The 23,378-nt window shown below is 41.3% G+C and overlaps 1 protein-coding gene across 1 annotated transcript; it reads right to left on the bottom strand.

The window, feature by feature from the left end:
- Positions 1–1,455: 1,455 nt before the first annotated feature.
- BHMT (betaine--homocysteine S-methyltransferase) lies at positions 1,456–22,412 on the bottom strand. The gene is made up of 8 exons (XM_011992196.1): positions 22,279–22,412; positions 18,403–18,535; positions 14,970–15,088; positions 13,604–13,795; positions 12,798–12,945; positions 8,149–8,331; positions 6,318–6,546; positions 1,456–2,809 (listed from the first exon to the last, which is right to left on the bottom strand). Exons 1-8 carry the CDS (start codon positions 22,309–22,311, stop codon positions 2,626–2,628), a joined length of 1,221 nt encoding a protein of 406 aa, XP_011847586.1. The 5' UTR covers positions 22,312–22,412; the 3' UTR covers positions 1,456–2,625.
- Between the last annotated feature and the right edge of the window lie 966 nt (positions 22,413–23,378).

Here is a 23,378-nt window from a genome sequence, read left to right as displayed (position 1 = left end):
ATTGGCTTGGCTATCTTATCAAAGGTGCTTTGCTACAGTGTGTAGAAGTGTCAGGGTATAAACTGCAAACAGTTTATTTAGTGAGTTTATGTTTACTCTGAGTAATGCCAGAGAACTTTATTTTATTCCTGGCTGGAGGATGACTCCTTAGTTTTGTGGACCATCTGTTCTGGTACTGCCCCCCAGCTCCCCCAACCCTTCCTACAAGAGGCTAAGCTAAAGCCGTCTTTCTTGACAGCCTTGGACTAGCAAGAAGTGCTTCCTGACTTTGCATCCTGCCTTGGTAATCTTATCCTTGAAAGGATAGTTTGGACTTTTGATCTCTAAGGTCCCTCTGGCTCGGAGTCCATAAAAAATATTTACCAGTGAGAAATGTCTCTATTTAACATAAATCAACTCTTAGGTATTGAATGAAAGTTCTCTCTTAATGAACAAGATTTCTGGAAATAAAATGCACGTACTTGGAGATGGGACTGAAATTTTAAAAACCATTTCAAAATATGTACTATACCACTAGGAGGCAGTGTTGACATATAATTTAATTCAAGAATATCTTCACCATAGCTCCTTTTCAGGGAAATATTTTTAAAAATCAATGGATATAAAAATGATTAAAGGTTATAATATTTTGGTGGCAATAAAATTCTGAAAAGAATATTAAAGGGACATGCATTTTACGCAGTAATAGAACAGCAAGTCCAATAACATATCATCTGTGAGTGAAAGCTTTAAATACTGAGCTTGGTTTGAGAATATAAGAGAAATGATAGACAACAACTTTGCCAAAAGAAAAAGAAAACAAAAATAAAAAGGGGAGTTCACTCTTGTTTCATCTCGGTCATATGCAGCCTCTGAAAGTTGTGCTGCTTTGGCTCTGTTTCTATGCATTGGGGGATTAGGGGTGGATTATTAACTCTTAGTAAGAAAATTCTGGCAATTTCTTTGCCTTTCCATTTATTTATTTATTTGACAGAGTCTCGCTCTGTCTCCCAGGCTGGAGTGCAGTGCTGCAGTCTTGGCTCACTGCAGCCTCCACCTCCCAGGTTCAAGTGATTCTCATGCCTCAGCCTCCCGAGTAGCTGGGACGACAGGTGCATGCCACCACACCCAGCTAATTTTTGTATTTTTAGTAGACACGGGGTTTCACCATGTTGGCCAAGCTGGTCTTGAACTCCTAACCTCAAGTAATCCGCCCACCTCCCAAAGTGCTGGGATTACAGGCGTGAGCCACCACACCTGGCCTATTTTTGTTTTCTAGAATTCCCTGTCTGGCTCTCCAGAAAGAGCCAGTAGGGCCTCTTTTCCTTTAAAATACTGCCACCTGCTCCTTTAAAATTCCAGCATACTTGTGAAGTAGGTTTTTCTTTTAAATAGGTGAAGAAATTGAGGTATAGAGGTTTCACGTAAGACTTAGCAAATTGTAGAACCAGGATAAGAATAAAATACAGGCAATAGAGTCTCATTGCTCTTCTTTTTAATAGCTGAGAAGAATTACAATTTCAAAACAGTTCAAACAATTCAAGAATGTTTAGAAAGCAGCATGACCTCTTTTCTAATACACTGAGGGTAGCCATGTTTCTTCTAATAGTCTTGTATCTTCAGGCTTGAGCTCTTGTAGGAGAGTAGATATTAATTATCAGAGAAAAATATCGTAGTTCTCAATCTAGGAAACCAGGCTAGAGTTTAGAGAATCTCTACTTTTTTCTTATTGTATTTTTTAAAAGCTACCAACTAACACAAGCTCACTCTGCTTAGCCTTATGGCCCAGATGCATCTAGTGTTGACCAGGTTGGAGAGGGCTGAAATATCCATCTCTCCTCCCTCCTCCCCATTGGTCTATGTCTTTTACTGGTAGAAAAGTGGGTCAGGAAACAGAAGAACTCTGGAACTCTGAGAGCAGGACTCTGGGTATTGGATATTTATTGATCAAGTCTCATATGACTGACCTGCTTATAAGAATAAACTTAAACAGGATGGTCTCCTTATCTGAAGTGTCCTACAACAATGTTTTTCAAACTGTGAATCCAAACCCAGTAGTGGGTCATAAAAATCCATTTGAAAGGTCTCAACTAGTGTGTTTTGTAAATGAAATAGAATGAAAAGGAATGGAACAGAAAATGCTAGGATGGATCACACATTTAATTTTGACAGTAAGATGTGATGTGTTTTCTGGGTCATTATATAAATTGTGTTTCTTACTAAGGGTCATGTTCAAAAGAGTTTAGAAGCCCTTTTCCATAGCACTTTCTGTCCCTGGCTGGTTGCTGAGTTCTTTATGACAGTTCATGTCTCATCCTCTTTGCTAGCCTACCAACTTCTTTAAGTGGGATTAACATCTGAATTACTTTTCCTGTGCTCCAGTGATTTCCATAATACCTTACACAGAGTGGGTGCTTAGTGAACCTGTTCAAGATTTACTTTGTACTTATTTTGCTCCTAAGAAAACTTCTAAAACATACTTTAAAATTGTCAAGTGCTATTTGTAATTCTATTTTGTTCAGGTAATAGCAATAATACGTGTAGGATGGCATTCATGAAAGCACCGCTTTTTAACCCTCTTTTCCTTATTTGTAGGAACTGTGGCTCAAACACCTAGAAATTCATCAAAAATAGCCTCCATTGAGGTTACTGTGATTTGAATTTTTGTTTTTCAAAGAGCTCTTTCAGCTGCTGCTCAGTTGTGGCTTCTTTCTGCTGCATCAGCTCGGCTGTTCCTTTGGTCACTCCCCAGCCATCTGGCTTTGACATTGAGGGGTTGTATGGCCGGCCCGAGGCTATCCGAAGATTCTCCCAGTATTCCTTCCTGGCCCTGTGTGAACAAAACACATGACATCAGACTCCTCCCCTAGCTTTGGTCTTTATGTCATGGAACCATTTAAAAATTATATAATATTTTAAATAATTTCATGCAGCACACAAAGTTGCCTATCAGACATTAAAAAGCAAAGGTGTCAATCTCAGCCACCTGTGTGGACAGTCTGTGGTTGTTTGGCTTCATCATGATTCCTGACTCCAAATTTATATGCTACTGATAAACAATTATTTGCTTACACTTATCCACACATTAATACTTAACAGGAAAAGTATGACATACCATTAACACAGTGAAAAAATTATGTGCTCAGGGTAACTAAGCAGCACAGTAGCATCACTAGAATACCCGTGGCAGCTGCTGAACAGCAACAACCAACAGTGGCAGGCTTTCTCTCCATCCGTGATGCCTTGTTTTCATTAAAAGGTTACTGTACATTGTATTTTACTTCTATAGATGAGAAGAAACATCAGAAGCAGTGGAGGGAATGGGAAGCGGTCCATTCTGCTGGATGGCTTTTTACAGTGTTTCCTCTAGAGGCATCTGCCTCATTAACAACGGTTTTTGGCCGGGCGCAGTGGCTCAAGCCTGTAATCCCAGCACTTTGGGAGGCTGAGACGGGCAGATCACGAGGTCAGGAGATCGAGACCATCCTGGCTAACACGGTGAAACCCCGTCTCTACTAAAAAATACAAAAAACTAGCCCGGCGAGGTGGCGGCGCCTGTAGTCCCAGCTACTCGAGAGGCTGAGGCAGGAGAATGGCGTGAACCCGGGAGGCGGAGCTTGCAGTGAGCTGAGATCCAGCCACTGCACTCCAGCCTGGGCAACAGAGCAAGACTCCGTCTCAAAAAATAAAAACAAACAAACAAAAAAAACAATGGTTTTTGTCGGGAGGCCGAGACGGGCAGATCACAAGGTCAGGAGATCGAGATCATCCTGGCTAACACAGTGAAATCCTGTCTCTACTAAAAAATACAAAAAAAACTAGCCGGGCGAGGTGGCGGGTGCCTGTAGTCCCAGCTACTTGGGAGGCTGAGGCAGGAGAATGGCGTGAACCCAGGGGGCGGAGCTTGCAGTGAGCCAAGATCCGTCCAGGGCACTCCAGCCTGGGTGACAGAGCGAGACTCCATCTCAAAAAAAAAAACAAAAACAAAAACGGTTTTTGTCCTAGAAGGCGCCCTTTGATGTAAAAACTGATATGATTTCTTGTTCTGTTATAAATGCATATTGAGGGAGCCGTCTTTGGATTCTAAGAGTGCATCCATTAAAACACACATTAATCCGGACTAAAAAATCCACCCCCGCCCCTCAATCTGTAAGTCTAAAATTACTTTGAATTTCTTTTTTGAGACAGGGTCTCACTCTGTCACCCTGGCTGGAGTGCAGTGGTACGATCTTGGCTCACTGCAACCCCCGCCTCCCAGGTTCAAGTGATTCTCCTGCCTCAGCCTTTTGAGTAGCTGGGATTGTAGGTCCACACCACCATATCCAGCTAATTTTTGTATTTTTTATAGAGACAGAGTTTCATCCTGTTGCCCAGGCTGGTCTCAAACTCCTGAGCTCAAGTGATTCGCCCACCTTGGCTTCCCAGAGTGCTGGAATTACAGGTGTGAGTCACTATGTCCACTTTGAATTTCTTCTTTTAATATATGCACAGGAAAAATTTGGGATAGGAGTACTGTCTATTCCACTTACACTACCTCTCCTTCCTCACATCCTCATGAGCCAGCTGAGTTCACCTTGGTGGTTCTTCCCCAAACCCTGGAAAACTTCTGCACCTCTCACTCTTCAGGTTCCACTTCTGCCCTTCAATTTCCTTTGCTTCCTTTTGGCTCAGGCCTCAACCTGTCTGCTGTCCCTCCTAGCAAGTCTTCTTCACATGGCAATTACAACTTGCTGACTTTCTAATCTAACCTTGCCCTGGACTACCTGAGACCCCACCCCAGGCTCCTCTTTGCCTTTGGGATGGGGTCTGACGTAACTCATGAGCACAAATAAAGAGGCTGCCTCCTCCTCCTTCTTCCAACAAATTCTGTCTCTGCTATTCTCAAATTTCTAGTTTCTCAATGTGTCATTCTCTTTCCACTTCTCAGTGCTTTCCTGAGGGTTGTTCCTCTAGCAATGTAATTCCTGTATCAGAATTCAACTCAGGCATCAGCTTTCTTATAAATCCTTCATGCACCCTCCCTCTGCCTTTTGCCCCATGGGACATTAGCTCAGGCCCTGCGCACCTGTGCACATCTTCATCCTTGGACTTACTGTATTGGACATTACCTGTTTATCATTCTGCCTGCTAGATTGTTAGCTCCTTGTTTAGCTTGCTACCTCAGCATCCACAACAGCATCTGACAGATAGTTGTGCTCTGTTAATAGCTGCTGAACAGAGTGAAACTGCTACCTTTGCTTGGAGCACCCGTCCTCTACCTGCTTCCTAGTTCTCTATATGGTAGAAGCCTATTGAGCCTTCAAAAGCCAGCCCCAAAACCCTTCTTTTAAAATATCTTTCTGGTAGGCAAAGATAGTCATTCTCTTCTTTTGTTACTTTTCTATCCATACATCTACTAAAGCAGCTACCACAGTATAATACATTGGCTTTCGTATTTGTTTACCCAGTAGACTGTGAGTCTCTAAGCCACAGCTTTTCATTTCTGTATTCCTACTGCCCTGCCCAGTGCCTGACATAAATTTTTTTACTAGTATATTATTCATCTTCCCCATTGGAATGTAAAATCTGAGGGCAAGGACCTTGCCTGTCTTATTTGCCACTGTATTCCCAGCTCTGAAAATCACGCTTGATATAGTATTAGCTTTACTTAAGTGATCCTTAACTCTTAAAAATCAATGCAATTTAAGATTATTGTGCACCACATTAATGGTAATTTACTAGAGCACGAAATCACATTTCATTGCCACTTACATTTATTTACATTCTATATTCTTTTTTTTTTTTTTTTGAGATAGAGTCTCATTCTGTTGCCCAAACTGGAGTGCAGTGGCGTGATCTTGGCTCACTGCAACCTCTGCCTCCCAGGTTCAAGCAATTCTTATGCCTCAGCCTCCCAAGTAGCTGGGATTACAGACGTGCACCACTATGCCCAGCTATTTTTCTTTTTTTTTTTTTTTTGTATTTTTAGTAGAGATGGAGTTTTGCCATGTTGCCCATGCTAGTCTCAAACTCCCGAGATCAAGTGATCTGCCTACCTTGGCCTCCCAAAGTGCTGGGATTACAGATGTGAGCCACCGCACCCAGCCTATATTTTTACTTTTTTTTTTTTTTTAGTTATTTTTCTTTTCAAAATCCAAAATCAGGCCAAATACATTCTATATTCTTAAAACAATCTCCAGAAAACACCTAATAAGGATGCTTTATAAACATCTCTGGGAGAGAATTTGGGGATAACTGATTCTTCATCATCACACAACAAATTCGCTGCGCTCTTCTAAATGGCCCCACTTGAACATATTCATAATCTAAATTAGTTTGGGATAGTAAAAAACGCTTACCTTGCTCTAACCCAGGGTTTGGTGTGCATGTCCAAACCACTTCCCCAGCTGCCATGTTTTTCTGAAGCTGGTGGCAAAAAGCCCCTTTCTGGGGCCAGCTCCTCTGCAATTGCCCTGATGTGGTAGGGCTCAAATCCACAGCACCCGCCAATGTACCGGACCCCCAGGTTGTAGGCTTCTCTGGCGTATTTTTGAATATCCCATCTGGTGGCAACTCTGGGTTCCAGTCCTGTAATAAGTGGCATTATGCCATTAGGCATTATACATTCTTTTCATAAAAATTCAAGATAAGTAGTTACAAGTATGTAATTTTCAATAAATGAATTGTTTTCAATATTCAATTCTTGCATTTAAGAAAAACTTTGCTACTTTGTGTTATATGTTCACTTTTACATGCTGTGGTATCCAGTCTTCAGGAGAGTCCCAAATGACCTCTGCCTTTTGATGTTTTTCCCTTTGTGCAGTCCCCTCTTGCATTATAACAGGGCTGGTCTGTGAGATCCATAGAATATGGCAGAACAGGCATGTGACTTCAGAGGTTAGACTATACAAAACATTATGGTTTCTGCCTTGTACTTTCTTGGAGCACTCACCCTGGGGAAAGCCAGCTGCCATGTTGCAAGCATCACATGTTGCAAGCATGTTTTCCAGCATCGCAGTGAAAAGGCCCATGAGCTGAGGAACGGAGGCCCCCAGTCAACAGACAGCAAGAAACTGACACTAACTCCCAAAAGCCAATTAAGTGAGCTTGGAAGTAGATCCCCCAGCTCCCATCAAGCCTTCAGATGATAATAGCCCTGGCCAATATCCAGACTCCAACCTCTTAGGAGACCCTGAACCAAAACCAACTAGTTATGCTATCCCTGAATTCTTGACCTGGAGAAACTGTGAGATAAGAAGTGGTTTTTCAAGCTACTACATTTTGCATTAATTTAATGTGTTATACAGCAGTAAGTAACACAGATGCCTTAACTTTCTTCCTTCGTGGTTCCTCCAAAGTGATTGTATTTTATAGTATCTTACTTGCCTAAGGGAGACAAATGCCTTGCCTTTCTTCCTTCATGGTTCCTCCAAAGTGATTGTATTTTAAAATATCTTACTTGCCTAAGGGTCCCTATAAAATATAGGATAGGGTGTAAAGACCTTAGAAGGAAGTAGGCTGGGCATGCCCTGTCCCTGTTAACCACTCTGGCTTAATTTTTGACATCAACCCACCCCCTCTTCCCAAACCTGCTGGGAAACTTTTTCCTTCTCCCTGGACTGCAAGTATCCCCTCACTTCATCTGCTTGGTCTCTTCATTAAAACTTGTTATACAGTCACTCGATGATGGTATCTTGCCTGAAGTCCCAAAACTCTGGAGTAGCTGAGCAATATTAAAAATTGGAGAAAAGGACCTTAGAGATAACTGGTCTAACCTTATTTTCCCAATAGGGAATTTGAGAGCTAGAGGAATTCAGAGATTTTCCTAAGGTGACAGGACTTAGCAACAGAGCTAGAACTAGAGCTAAATATCTGCTGATTCCCCCATGGGAGGGCATCCTCACCAACCCCAAAGTATGACTCATTGGTTGCCTATTTAGATACTGATTCACCTCAGGTTTTATATTTAAGTTCAGAGGTCTTTTTTGCTAGCCAGGACCATCCTTTCCTTCTGCTCTTCTCTAATACCCAAGGGGCTTTTGGCTGCAGGGACAGAAACCAGGGACAAGACATGAGGAGACACCAAGCCATCTCTTCACCATGACAAAAGATCTCTGGGTATAGATTTACTTGAGTTTACATGAATATCAAATGAAGATATTGAGATGATTTATCAAATGTTGGTCTTACCAAACGGGAATTCTGGGAGATCGATGAATCCTTGCTTGTTGCAGTCGGGAGTGTGGTAAGCCAAGGGCTGGCTCATCAGGTGAGCTTTCAGTCGGGCAGCCTCCAAGCCCTCTTTCATGAGCTTCACTGTTTGTAAACTAATGGTGGGGTCAAAGTGGCAGTTCACACCAACGATGGATGCTCCTGTGAGTGGGAAGAACATGATAGCCTTAGGGATGCACCACAAACCAGCAGGACCAGCTCTCCTCTCTTCATCAGGAATCAGGAAGCTTTTTTTATATTTTTAAGGCAAAGTCTTACTCTATCGCCCAGGCTGGAGTACAGTGGTGTGATCTCAGCTCACTGCAGCCTCCACCTCAAGCGATCAAGCAATCCTCCCACCTCAGCCTCCTAAGTTGCTGTGACTACAGGTGTATGCCACCATGTCTGGCTAATTTTTTTTTTTTTAAATAGATACGGGGTTTCACCATGTTGCCCAGGCTGATTTCGAGCTCCTGAGCTCAAGTGATCCAATGGCCTCCTAGACTGTTGGGATTACAGGCGTTAGCCACCATGCCCAGCAGGAAGATTTTAATTGGAACGATGAACTGGAAGCATAGCACTGGGTCCTCATTCCCCACAAACCTCTCTTACCTTTGAGTGAGAATGATTACTAGCAGGCAGGAAGCGCTTTCTGTGAAAAGTGCTTTGAAGAGTCTGGTATAATTGAAGTGTCATCTTTTTTTGTTTGTTTGTTTGTTTGAGACAGAGTCTTGCTCTGTTGCCCAGGCTGGAGTGCAGTGGCGCAATCTCAGCTCATTGCAGCTTCCGCCTCCCAGGTTCAAGCAATTCTCCTGCCTCAGCCTTCTGAGTAGCTGGGACTACAGGCACGTGCCACCACGCCGGGCTAATTTTTGTATTTTTAGTAGAGACAGGGTTTCACCGTCTTGGTCAGAATGGTCTCCATCTCCTGACCTCATGATCTGCCCACCTCAGCCTCACAAAGTGCTGGAATTACAGGTGTGAACCACCACGCCCAGCCCTGTCCATCTTTTTTCAAAACAAAAATTATTAGTTTTTTTAAACTTCAAATTTTAGTAGTCAAACTTTCAATGTTTGACATTATGTTGCAAGCACAATAATTTTTCAACACTCCCAGCTGCTAGATTACACCTGTGTTTATCATACTGCTTAACTTGAGGTGTAAATAAATGTTCCTTTTCACCAGGCCAGCTTAATAAGTTCATTAGCCTTCTTGGGCACAGCAGCAGAATGTAATTTAGAAAAAAGTTTTTTAGACATGTGTTTTCTAGAAGGAATTTTGTGTCTAGGATTAATAGTTTGGGGAAAAAGAATCTCAAAAATCCTTTGACTTCAGTTACTCAATGTGGTTACTAGCCTATCAGTCATTTTGACAAGCTTTTAATTTACATTTCAGCCTCCCCAGACTCACAACTATATGGGATTGTCTTCCTATAGTATTCTTGTAAAATTTGGTGTTGTGAAGTTTGATTTAGTGAGAACAAAATATGTTTTAGATGTTTCATTTTCTTCAAAAACTTTCTTTATAGTCATTATGTTCTTAACTATATTTGGACCAAAGATGATTTACCATGGCAATCACTAGACATGATTTTGGAAGTTTCCTCCTCCAGAAGATTTGAGAGGGCATCATGACATAATAATTCTTTACTCTATCCTCTCAAAGTGGGAGGAATTCCCAAATAGGACTTTTCTTTCTTTCCTTTTTTTTTTTTTTTTTTGAATTTTAAAAATTGTGGTAAAATATATATCATGTAAAACTAGGCATTTTAACCTTTTAAAAAATTTTTATTTTTGTAGATACAGGGCCTCATTATGTTGCCCAGGCTGGTCGTGAACTCCTGGCCTCAAACGATCCTCACACCTTTACCTTCCAAGGTGCTAGGATTATAGGCATGAGCCCCTGCATCTGGCCCATTTTAGCCATTTTTAAGTGGCATTAATTAGGTTCACAATGTTCTGCAACTATTATCACTATTTCCACATTTTTTTCGATACCCCAAAGAGAAACTGCACCCATTAAGGACTAACTCCTTATTTTCCCCTTCTGCTAGCCCCTGGTAACCTCGAATCTACTTTCTGTCTCTGTGGATTTGCCCATTCTAGATATGTCATATAAACAGAATCATATGATATTTGTCATTTTGTGAGTGGCTTAGTTTACTTAGCATGATGTTTCCAAGGCTCATCCCTGTTGTGGCATGTTTGAGAACTTCATTTCTTCTTATTGCTGCATGATATTTCATTGTATGGATACACCACATTTTGTTTTATCCATTCACCTGTTGATGAACTCTGAGGTTGTTTCTAAAGGACTTTTTTGGGCCAGGTGTGGTGGCTCATGCCTGTAGTCCTAGCACTTTTAAACTTCCTTTTCTGTTCTAGACTTTCAATACCATCTATACCCAGATCTCTCTCTCTTACCCTGACCTTCCCATTGGGCTCCAGACCTGAATATTGTGGATATATACAAGTTTCCAGAAGTAAATATACTTGTATGTGTGTGTGTGTATACGTATGTATCCAGAATATGTGTGTGTGTATATATATACACTTGTATGTATAGATATACTTGTATGCTTCATATATATATATATATTCATCAAATTGTGTATACATATACTCACAAGTATATATACCCACAAAATCCAAGTCTGGAACCCAGTAGGAAGGTCACTGATATCAACTAAGCTATAAACTGTTGAAAACCTTTGGCTACCTTTTTTTTTGGATGTTGTGCTGCCAGAGTTTCTCTTTCCTTGCTGAACTTCATTCTATTAATAAATTAATAATATGTTGGCTATTTATTGATGTCTTTTAGGTATAAGCCTCCTTGCAAGAGATTATAGAGAAGTAGAAATAGAGGACATTGTTCCTGACATCAACGATTTTATAATTTAGCACAGGGTTTTCCGAGGTTTGGTCCATGAAAATAATGTTCCATGATCAATTAAGTTAGGAAGTAGCTGTTCACTACATCACCTTCTTGAAGACTAGGAATATATGTGAACATACCAAAGATTTTGATAAGTTCCACAGTAAAGATACCTGCTTAAGGCTGGGCGCGGTGGCTCACACCTGTAATCCCAGCACTTTGGGAGTCTGAGGCGGATGGATCATGAGGTCAGGAGTTCGAGACCAGCCTGGCCAACATAGTGAAACCCCGTCTCTACTGAAAAATACAAAAAATTAGCTGGGCATGGTGGCGGGTGCCCATAATCCCAGCTACTCGGGAGGCTGAGACAGAAGAATCGCTTGAACCTGGGAGGCGGAGGTGGCAGTGAGCAGAGATCACGCCATTGCACTCCAGCCTGGGCGACAGTGTGACAAAACTCTGTCTCAAAAAACAAAACAAAACAAGATATCTGCTTAATTCGGTTCAGCGCAGCCTTTTCTAAATGTAGTTAACCCCAGAACCCTGTTAACATTCTCGCTGACTGGAAACTAGACTGAGGCTATCCTTAATGAGTGGTATAAACAGCAGATGTTACAATTGCTGAGAGGAAAAAGTGATCACTTGGGGTAGGAAAAATTATGTAAGGATACATGGAAGTATAATTTGAACTAAACATTGGAAGATGGACTAGATTTACTAGACAGATTATTTGTTAAGGACCTATTATGTGCTACATGCTATGCTAGACACAGGATACTCAGGACTGAACTAAACAGACAGTCTCTGCATTTATGGATCTTATAATCTAGTGAGGGAGTCAGCCATTAAACAGTTAAACAAATGAGATAAGTGAGAAGTGCTATGAAGAATATAAACAGGATACAGCGATATAAAAAATTGTAGCCATCTACTCTGTACAGAATGAGGGAAGAATTAGATGCAGGCCATGCATTCATTCCAATTAACAGTGGGGATAATGAAGGCCTCCTCTGATCTTTCTACAAAAAGTTAACTTGCCTCTCCCCTAGTTGTTGTATTTCCCCATGAAAAATTATGATTATACAATTTTGTCCCTAAATCTAAATATTTGTTATTATTAATGACAAGTATGAAAGTTATTTTCATGAAAAATCAGGAATTGGGTAAAAATCAGAGATTAAACAAAATGCTAGTGAAAATTTCTCTATTATACAAAGTGAGTCAGGCTTTTTCCCTGACAATTATTTTCTGGGTTTAAAATGGGGCAGTTTTGAAAACAGTCTGTGGGTGTCTTCTAAATGAAATGAAACCCAATATTTGGAATGGATTTACAATTATACAAAAGATATACTGGGTTGTCAGTGTTTTATATCAAAGGATTTTCTGATTTATTATACCAATTATAAAAAGCAAAATATACTAGTAATTTATGAGACTGAAAAACTTTGGCAAACAGGGCAACTAACTTAAAAGTTATTAATGTTTAAAGACCTTACTTGTAGATGTTAAACCTCCAGCTAGGGCTAGTTGCTCCTTTCAGAAGCCTGGTGTGTGTGTGTGCATGTGTGTATGCGTGTGTGTGTATTTTTAAAACTTTTTTCCATCTGGGATTCAATAATATCAATATTCTTACAAAAGTAAATTAATGGTTTTTATGTTAACGAAAGTAGTATACACTGATTCGTAGGCAGATGTGCACTCGCGTGTTCTTTTAAGACTTACTAATCACAAACTGATTGAAATCTGTCATCACCTGCTTTCACCAGGCGCACTGCACACTCGCCGGGGGGCACGCCATGCAAATCTCCTTCCGGGCCAATGCACATGGTTGCTGCCACAGGTTTACCAGATGCTATCAAGGTTTCAACTGCCCACACAGCTTCTTCAACATGTTCAAAATACTGGAATCAGTTAAGGTTAGAGTACTTTTAATATCGTTTCTCCCAAAACAATTTTTTTTTTTTTTTAAGACAGAGTTTCGCTCTTTCACCCAGACTGGAGTACAGCTCACTGCAACCTTCGCCTCCCATTTTCAAGCAATTCTCCTGCCTCAACCTCCCAAGTAGCTGGGATTACAGGCGCCCACCACCATGCCCAGCTAATTTTTGTATTTTTAGTAGAGACGGGGTTTCACCATGTTGGCCAAGCTGGTCTCAAACTCCTGACCTTGTGATCCACCTGCCTTGGCCTCCCAAAGTGCTGGGATTACAGGCGTGAGCCACCACGCCCAGCCTCTCCCAAAACAATTTGAAAACGTATTCTATTGCTTAAAAACTTCATTATTACTGTTTTCAAACTTTGAATTGTGACCCATTAGCATTTTTTAAATGAAATAGAATGATTTCTTACTATAAATTGCAGTCAAAAAGTTGGAAAAACACCATATCAGATTAACTGAATCAAATTTATCAGAAGCCCTGAATTGGGAAACGATTTCAAAAACTAAATATTACTATTACTAGTTATGATCGTCACCTAATCCCACACAGTACTCTTGAAAGCCAAAGGTAGAGAAAATGTACTAGGTGTATTTGTCTTATCTTTCACATTATTCTTTACCTCTGCAATCAAGAAGTCCACGTTCTTCTTCATAAAGACCTCTAACTGTTGCAGAAATACTTTTTTGACTTCAGTTTCACTCTTGCAGCTAAGGTATGAAGGTGTCTGACTCACTCCTCCTGCTACCAAAGCATCTCCTTCATCAGCCACTTGTCGGGCAATGTCGCAAGCAGCTTCATTGACTTTCTGCCCCTAAAATGGGTGAGTATATGAGACTTCTAAATTTTCATGTGAAATTGAAATAAAATTATTATTCAAATATTCACATCTTAGTTGTATATTTACAATAGTATCTTATTCCAGAAAATGACTGTTATGGAATAGTTCAAAGCTTTATACCAAGTTGAACAGTTTGCAATAACAATAACACTAATAATAGTGATAGTAACAATAAATATATATTATATATGACATTACATTATACCAAAGATGTGTGAGATGGTAAAAGTGTTTACATCGAAGGATGTTATCTGGTATCTTCCAGTGCCTAAGATGCACTTAGAAGAGTACCTAACAAATAGTAGTGGTGGTGATGATTTGCTTTTATGAAATTAAATTTAAATAACTATAGAATTCAGGACATTTTTGTATGTATATTCTCAATTAACAGATAAGTGCATAACTAATAAGGTCTTTTTTTTTTTTTTTTTTTTTTTAAGACGGAGTCTCGCTCTGTCACCCAGGCTGGAGTGCAGTGGCCGGATCTCGGCTCACTGCAAGCTCCACCTCCCGGGTTCCCGCCATTCTCCTGCCTCAGCCTCCCGAGTAGCTGGGACTACAGGCGCCTGCCACCTCACCCGGCTAGTTTTTTGTATTTTTTAGTAGAGACGGGGTTTCACCGTAGGTCTTTTCTAATTATTTAGACTTTAAAAGTTGTTTGTTATGCTCAACAAACAAAAAGCTCCCCAAACCTAGCACTGTATACTCATGGAATTTTGGAAACCTCAGCCTTGATGGGGTAAAGGGGTTGGTCCAACATCACAAAGTAGATGTGGTTGAGTCAGGCACTATTCCAGGTTTACTGAGTTATTATGCCTACGATCTTTCCTCTAGCCATGCTACATTTAAAAACATTAAGGATGAAAGAATTTGTAAGGATGCCCAATTTACTCAGCAACTTAGGAGACTAGGAGAATCATTAATCATTAAATACCTCTTCTTTCATCTGCTTTGCTAAATGCCTCTTTGTTAATTTTGGGGATTACAGCTAAATAAAACCTAAGGCTGTTATACACGCCTCTCATTTTTGTATTATTAGAAATAAAACAAAACTCTGAAGAGGCTGAACCCTTTTCTCTATGGGAGCTTTGTTGATGCAATGGGTCAACAATATCCTTCTAAAAGTTCCACAGCTGGTTTTACTCACAGATATCTTCTCTAAGACATAGTTTCCCCTGTTCTCCAGCTTGTCTTCACTCGCATAGAAGGTGAAGGTCTGCATGACGTTTGAGCCAGCTCTGAGGAACTCTCGATGAAGCTGGCGAACTGGGAGAGCGAAAGAGGAAAGGTATAATTTCTGTTTATTAACCCACAGTGTTTTCAAATGGCTCTCAGATAAACAAGCAGGAAAATAACTGCTTGAATTTCTGGTTGCTTGACATTTGCACATCTTAGGGGTAGATGAGAGGTAGATCTGAAGTCTCTTGGCAACTCCTGCAAATCTGCTGTGACTAGATGAATGAGTGGCCAGGGGATGCTCGTATTCCTGTATTTGCTCATCTTGTTCATTGTTTACTTTGTTTATCATTCATTGACTGTATTTGTGGATGGCACCCATGGACACAAGTATCCTGTCTTTGGACAACTTTACAGTCTGTCTAGAAATAACTAACTACAGCACTGCATGGTTGGGTTATGCAGGAAGAAGGGATCATTTCTACCCAGGACATGGGGCAAGGAGGTGAAGGAGGTCCGAAGATGAGGAATCATTTGAGCTGCACTTGGAAGAATTCTGTGCTATTGCCAGGCAGAGAAGGTGGGAAAGGGAATTCCCTCCAGAGAGAACAGCCTGAGCAAAGATAATAAGGCAGGAACAGGCATAGCATTTGGGGGAATTACAAGTACTTTGAATGGCTGGAGTTGATGAATCAGGGAAATATTTAGTTTTTAAGCAACTGGATGATGTGATTAGTACAGTCTTTTCAAAAGATAATTCTGGTAGCGGGGTGAAATAAGAATTGGAGCAGGATTTCCAAGCACAGATCCACGGATGCATGCCAAATGGCAAGGTTTTTTTTTTTTTTTTGAGATAGTTTTATTCTGTCACCCAGGCTGGTGTGCAGTGATGTGATCTTGGCTCACTGCAACCTCTGCCTCCTGGGTTCAAGCAATTCTCTTGCCTCAGCCTCCTGAGTAGCTGGGACTACAGGCGCCTGCCACCACGCCTGGTAATTTTTTGTATTTTCAGTAGAGGCAGTGTTTTGCCATGTTGGCCAGGCTGATCTTGAACTCCTGACCTCAAGTGATCTGCCCGCCTTAGCCTCCCAAAGTACTAGGATTATGGGTGTGAGGCCTCCAAATGGCAAAGTTTTATCAGCTGGAGGAATATGGTGGGATTTTTTTTCCATATAGCTAAATGTATTCAGTTTAATAAATTATCATTTGTTTTAAAATAGCTGTCCTAAGCTATGGTTGCCCATTAGATCCCCTGCAAACCTTTTTTAAAATTATGGATTGGAATGTCAAATCCACAGATATTCTGATTTAATTGGTTTGGAGTGAGGCATAGGCATCTTCTTTTAAAAGTTTCCCCAACCCATCTTTGTTTTCAGCCTTGTCAAAAACTGCCATTGTAAGATAGTGGAAAAAAACTCCTTTTATAAAATGACAGTGAAACTTGGATGATGGCTGTTTTTGTTAGGAGAATTAACTGGGCAAAGTAAGAAATCAGCATGCTATTAATATATCAGCTCCTGAAAATTATTTTGAAATTTCAGAGGTTCATGAAATCCAAAGGTCCAGGAGCAACTATATGAGAGGCTAGGAAATTGCTAGGACGCTGAAGTTCTTAGCCCTTGGGACTAACACAGGAGATGAGTCTATACTCATCTCTTGCATCCCAGAGGCCTAGTACAGTAGAGTGCCTGGAACATAGAAACCTTGGTTTTTGTTTGTAAATAGATGAATACATAAGTGAAAAAAGCTTTTAAATTTTAGAAAATGGATTTGTAAGCTTGTAGTCATTTTCCAAGATTTTTTAAATCATAGAAAGTTCTCAGTGGGACCTCAAAAGCATCCCTAAATTAGTGGGCTTCAAACTTGTTTTATAATAACAGAACCAATTAAAAATATAGGGAGTCCCATATATCAATCAGATAAACCCAGAGCTGCTGTGGTTGGAGAGGACTGAAAGGCCTATATACTAGGTTTCTGGATGCTAGGAAGAAATGGTTTATAACTATGAAGTCCACGCACGTGGTCCTTGGGTGGATTTCCAGAGATTTCATGAAAAAACCCTGGAAATGTGTGCAAATTGTTATGTATAAATACATTTTACAGTGCAGAAGGTCTATAAACTTTTATCAGATTTTTCCATAGGGCAGTGATCTCAAACAGTTGAAGACAACTCCTCACTCTTGATTATTCATCATGCTTCTAAAACTGCAGTAATTCTCTAAGTATGATCCATCTTAGAGTCACCTCGGGGCAATTATCAGAAAGGCAGATTCCTCAAACTCTTCCAGACCCCAATAACCTGAATTCATTGCTGAATTAAAACTGCTTCCACTGGGTGCAAGAACCATAACTTTGGGCATGAACTTTAGCAAGAGAATGAGGCTGGTAATTTCTGAGTATCCTTTCACCTACATTTTCCTGATCACAAGGTTCCTAGGTTCATCCTCTAACCCATAATACGATAGGACTAGTCCCTTTTACACAATGATGTCACCTATACTAATTGATTACCTTCATTTTGTGGCCTTAACTCCTCATTATATTACTTATTTTAACATCATAGAAGCTAAGTATACATTGATACATGATTACATGTGTACATAGCATAGTTGGAGATTAGCCTTATAGATTTAGCTTGAGAAATGCAAGTTTTTGAAATTCCACAGTAAACTCTAAAAGGTCGAATAAAATTCTGAAGTATTTCTTCAGTTGGGTAAGTTTGCAGCAAAACCATTTGGGGGCAAAATATGACCTGAACCAACATGAAGGTATTGATCAACATGTTTCAGTTAGTAAAGGTAGTCATATATTGTGATGCAAAAATGTATTAATGTGTTTCAATGGGGGCTGCTTCAGGGTCCATTGAGAGTGTTACATAATATGCTACTGTATTAACTTTCTAACGTCCCCAGATTCCTGGATTCCAAGACACATGTGGCCCCAAAATGTGGTTTGGACAGGGGATTGTGGGCCTGTAGCATAACCACTCCTTTCTTGTTGCCTAGAACATGAAAAAGTCAGGCCCAGGCACCGGATATATAAAAATGTTGCAGGTGAAGTCCAGCTTGCAGGAAGACTCTTCGGGGTTTCCATCAATTCTAGCTACCACTCAGTCTCAGTTACAAAAGCACTGCAAATACACACAATCATTTGCATAAAATAGCTTAAGCGATCCTCCTGCCTCAGCCTCCCAAGTAGCTGCGACTACAGGCGTGCACCACCATGCCCAGCTAATTTTTAAAAAAACTTCTGAGAGACTGGGTCTCCCCGTGTGCCCAGGCTGGTCTTGAATTCCTGGGCTCAAGTGGTCTTCCCACCTCAGCCTCCTGAGTTGCTGGGATTACAGGCGTGAACCACCACACCCGGCTCCTTTATGAGAGCTTACAATAGAGCTCTGCACTAACCTGCTTCTGGGTGCTCCACAGCAGCTTCAGGAGTCCAGGGTCCTGCCTTTACGTAGCCCCTCTTCTCCAGTGCAAAGACAAACCCTCCATCTCCAATCACAATCTCTCCAGCATTTAAACGTTCTAGGATGCCCTAAAATTACAGATGAGGGAGGAAAAGGAGTTACTTGAGTGTTTAAGAGAATTTTCTATTTTTATTATTTTTGCTAATATATTCTTGGAGAGGTGTGGTTTATTTTAGAATTTTCAGAGAAAAATTTATATTTTATATATACATTTATGGCTATCTATAAGACAAACAACCAGAATGCTCATAAAATAAACATTTGTGTATTCCTTTGTATGTGCTGGGGTTGGGGGGGTCTTTCAGAATATGTTAAAGAGTGTTTGAAGAATACCATGGGAGGTGTGTTTCAAGAACTATCTGCTGAGGGATTAAATGAAAAGATTTTGTTGTAAAGCCTCAAATCTGCACTTAAGCACAGATTCTCAAAATGGTAAATACTAGTCATCTTACTCTATCAACAAGCTAAAGAGAGGGTTAAAATTGTTAAACAAGTTGAAATGGCATAGAATGCTTTTTTTTTTTTTTTTTAATTTCTTAGAGACAGGGTCTCACTATGTGCCCAGAGGAACTTGAACTCCTGGGCTCAGAAGATCCTCCAGTCTCACCCTCCCCAGCAGCTGAAACTACAGGCTCGTGCCACAGTACCCAGCAATGCTATTAAGCCATTTTATTTTAAGACTGAAAAGGTGGCCAAATCACTCAAAGACTTCTATCTTTGGTGTTAACATTGAGTTTCCGCAACAGTAGCTGTGCTATACAGACCAGGTTATGGGTGTGCGCATTCTGTACTCTATGATGAGAACAAGGAAGAAACAACTAAATAAAGTATTTGTTGAATGATTTTCAGCCCAATCACCATACTTATTCCATTTACAATACTGTGCAGTAATCACCCTGTTGTTCTATAGATAAATTTGGAATTAAGTATTTTGAAAGGGTTTTGTGAATTACAAAGTAATTCTCTAGTTTAATAGTTTTTTTCTTGTAATTTCAAAGAATCATAGACTTTAAAAATAAATAGTATTCAATTCAACTGAGATCTCTCTCTCATTTCACAAATGAAAAATCAAGACCCAGAGTCCCTGAGTAATTTATACATGGTCTTCCAGATGGGGAGCATAGGGCTTCCTGACTCTTTATGCTTAAATAATATCTATATTTGATTTTAAATGGGATTAGGGGTGGCGGGACAGCCCTGAAAAAAAACTATGTAGTGTAAAGGAATAACTTGGGATGTATTTACCTAGTGTGTTCCATTTACTACCAATAACAGTGGATAAAACAAAAGCTGACATAATAACAAGCATTCCAGAAATCTGTGAGAGGCAGTCACAGGATTTTGTATCCCAATTCTTTGCCGCCTTCTTAGAACCTCCCTCATTTTAATTCTCTTCCCCTCCACTGCCCCTTCCCATGCCGTTTGGACAGCTGGTGCTCAGAGAGAGGAAATAATTGACATTTCACCAGACAGAAGCAAAGTGGTAGGATTATGCTGTGTGTTCCCTAATATACCTTTCAGATCAAAACATTTTCAAGCCATAATGTTGAAGCCATGTTATCTTCCGGGAGCCCATAAAATAACAAAGCACTACAAAAATATAAATGGCTCACATGTCATTTTGAAATCCAAACATTCGTCATGATTGCAACGTGTCTAAATGTCACATCTGAAAACTACAACTTTGATTATGACCTAATTAACAAGAACAACAATAATAAAATATATATATATATATATATATATATATATATATATTTAGTACCTCAACATTTTAATGTGCAGCATAGCTAAGGATCTGATGTTGGGTGGCAGGGTGGGTAGTGGCGATTCAACTACTATGTGGTTCATGCACTTGTTGAGTGATTCTCTGGAAATACTATCTCTTACATTCTATTGCATTTTAAAATTATCTAGACTTCAGGATTTTCTGTTCCCAAGCTAAACAGACTTTTTAAAAAACGGAATGTGCTATGAAAAAAATATACTGTTTTGTGAAAAAGTATTACAAAACAGTATGTGTAATATCAGCCCATTTTTGTTTAAAAAGTACATATTTGCCTCAACAACAAACTAGCAGAATATACACCAGAATTTAACAGGCACTGTTCTTTGTGCTTTACCTAGTTGTTTATAATGAACAGGTGCAAGCTTTGTAACATTTATTTTAATTTTAAACTCAAATGTGTAGACATGTTATTGTTCATATATTGTTTTAACACTGACATATGCATGGAAACAACTTACTGAGGAAACTGTTTTTTTCCATCTTACATTCATCTGTTGCTTAGATAATTCTATAAAGATAATTCTTTAAAATGTTAGATTTTCTGAGTTTGAGTTTGGGGAATAAGTTAGAATTACATGGCTATGAGAATGGGGACAAACAAAAAATATCTATGTCTATATCTTTATCTATAGGAATCATCCTTCCCAGTCTCTACGGACTATTAATTTAGTACACTTAGGGACTGGCGAGATTCTCACCCTCCTTGGACTGGTGACAGTCCATAGTCCTTTGCCATCTCAGCACCCACTCATGCCATCAACATGATGATGCATTTAGAATCTGTAACCGAATTGACCTTCTTCCTTGTGTAGAGGTCTTTTGATTTGGGAGGCCATCCCTTTAGAAACTGGGCACACCTCAGCTGGTTCTCCAGCAGGGCAGGCACTGAGATGACAGCTGGACCTTTCTCACTGTTCTTACAGCCCAGAGGATGCAGTTGGCCTGGCCCCCTCTGCTGCCTGCCTACCATTTTCCAGGGGCCTCTGTCGTGCCAGGCCTGGGACTGGGCATTTTGATACCAAAAGGTCAAGTTTATTCCCTCCTCCCTCCATCCTTCTCTCTCTTCCCACCCGTCCAGTCTCATTCCACAGCAGTCAGTCCATCTATCCATCCGTTCGTTCCCCAAATTAGAGGAAGGCCTACCATCTGGACTTAAAACACTTCTCCCAACAAGCCACTGGGAAAGCCAAGAGATGGATTTGTTAATCTGGAGCTGGAATTGGGTTTTACAATTTCATCGACAGCCCTTCCTCAGTATCTTACAGCCACTCTGCCCATTTTTTCTTGAACCATGTTTTCGAGGCTGACATTTCGGATGACATTTTTCTGTCATCTCGGACATCAAATTGCCTGTGAAAATCTGCAATCACCCAACCAGCGCCTAGGCCTTGGGTACAGCTAGAACCCGGCGGGGAGGCGGCGACACCCGCGGTGCGGGTCCAGGAAAATGCCGGAACCAGCGCCACCCACTCCTCCCCGTTATGTGCGCGCCGGGTGCAGAGGGCGCTCGCGGCCGCCCCCGCAGACACAGATGCGGAGCGCGCCAGGCGCGCTACGCAGCTCAGTGCTGACAGGTTATCGCGCCTGTGGGGCTAAAAGCAGTGTCTCTGGGGAGTTTTTTGGTCTTGGGGTGCCAGGTTCAGAAGGTATTGGGAGGCTTGGAGTTCTGGGGACACCCAGCCGTCGGGGATGGCTCAGAGGGTGCCTTTGGGTCTGAGGGGCAAGGATCACAGAAATCTGGGGCGCACTCTGGTCCAAACGGGGCTGGGGCTGGAGGGGAGAGAGAGGCGCTCTGAGGCCGCCCTCTGAACGTGGGGCAGGCGTGGGGAGGCTCAGAGGCGCCTTGGGGTCCCGCTGGAGAAGTTCTGGAAGCTCATTCTGGTCTGAGGCTAAGGGAGGGGAGCGAGCAGGAGGATGATGGGTCGCAGGCAGGGTCCGAGGGCCCCTCTGCGCTCCCAGAGGCTGGGGTACAGAGCAGGTGGGAGGGGGAGGAGAGGGCCCTCGGGTCTCCTGGAGACTCACCTTCTTGGCCTTTTTGCCCCCAACGGGTGGCATCTTCGTGGTGTCCAGACAGGTGGTCGACACGGATGCGGACCGACTAGGCGAGCCTTCGCGCTGCGCAGCCCCGACCTGCTCCGAGTCCGCAGCCTGCCTCTTTATACCCGCAGTTGGGCGCGGGGAGGGCCTCCCAGCCACAGCGCGGGCCAGCGCGGGCCTTGGGCGGGAACACGCCCACCAGCCCTTCATCAGGCCCGCCTCCTGTTGGGAACCTAGCTTGCCAAGGAGGTGGTCCAGACTGTTCACCCGAATGGGTGGAACCACCGAAAAGCAAGATAAGAAAAAGCGATGTTGCCACTCGCTTAGATTTCAAACCTGCGTAGCGTCCCTTTTGCCTCTTGCACTTTTGCCCCGACCCTAACCGTCCTCTTGCTCGCCTGCACTATGGCCCACTTAGGCTGCCAGAGAGGCCTCTAAGAAGTCCATTAGATGCTCAAATATTTGTCAAAGGCCAAGGCGTCAAGATTATGGAATTTGGGGATGGTCCTGGAAGATCTTCAGCCTGGAGTGTGATCTCCTGTGTGATATACATCCAGTATAACGGGACACAAATGCGGCTTTAATAGAGGAGTCCAATACTAACCCTGAATTGGCGGGTATGTTCAAAATGACCTTATACACCTATACCCAAACATGCCTTGCAGTTTCTAATAATACAGTAGTTTCTAATAAGAGTATGGTTGTAATATTTAACAAGGACAGACTTTTAACATTTATAAATGGAAGCAGAAATGTACTTTGAAGACTTCAAAATTCAGCAGGAAAACGATATAAAAACATAGACATTAGAAAAACTAGAGGGAATAGAGATGTTAACAGTAGTTACCTATTGATGGCGGAATTAAGGCTAGTTTTATTTTATTCTTCATGTTTCACTGTATTTTCTAAAATATTTTTATAATGAGAATACATTGATTTTAAAATAATAAAAGCATTACTTTAAAAAATGTACAGCACGGCCGGCACGGTGGCTCATGCCTGTAATCCTAGCACTTTGGGAGACTGAGGAGGATGGATCACCTAAGGTCCCAGGAGCTCGAGACCAGTCTGGCCAACATGGTGAA

Source organism: Mandrillus leucophaeus, unplaced genomic scaffold (assembly GCF_000951045.1).
Source record: "Mandrillus leucophaeus isolate KB7577 unplaced genomic scaffold, Mleu.le_1.0 Scaffold407, whole genome shotgun sequence".
NCBI lineage: Eukaryota > Metazoa > Chordata > Mammalia > Primates > Cercopithecidae > Mandrillus > Mandrillus leucophaeus.
The sequence above is the reverse complement of the archived record's forward strand: the minus strand, read 5'-3'. Positions and strand labels throughout refer to the sequence as shown.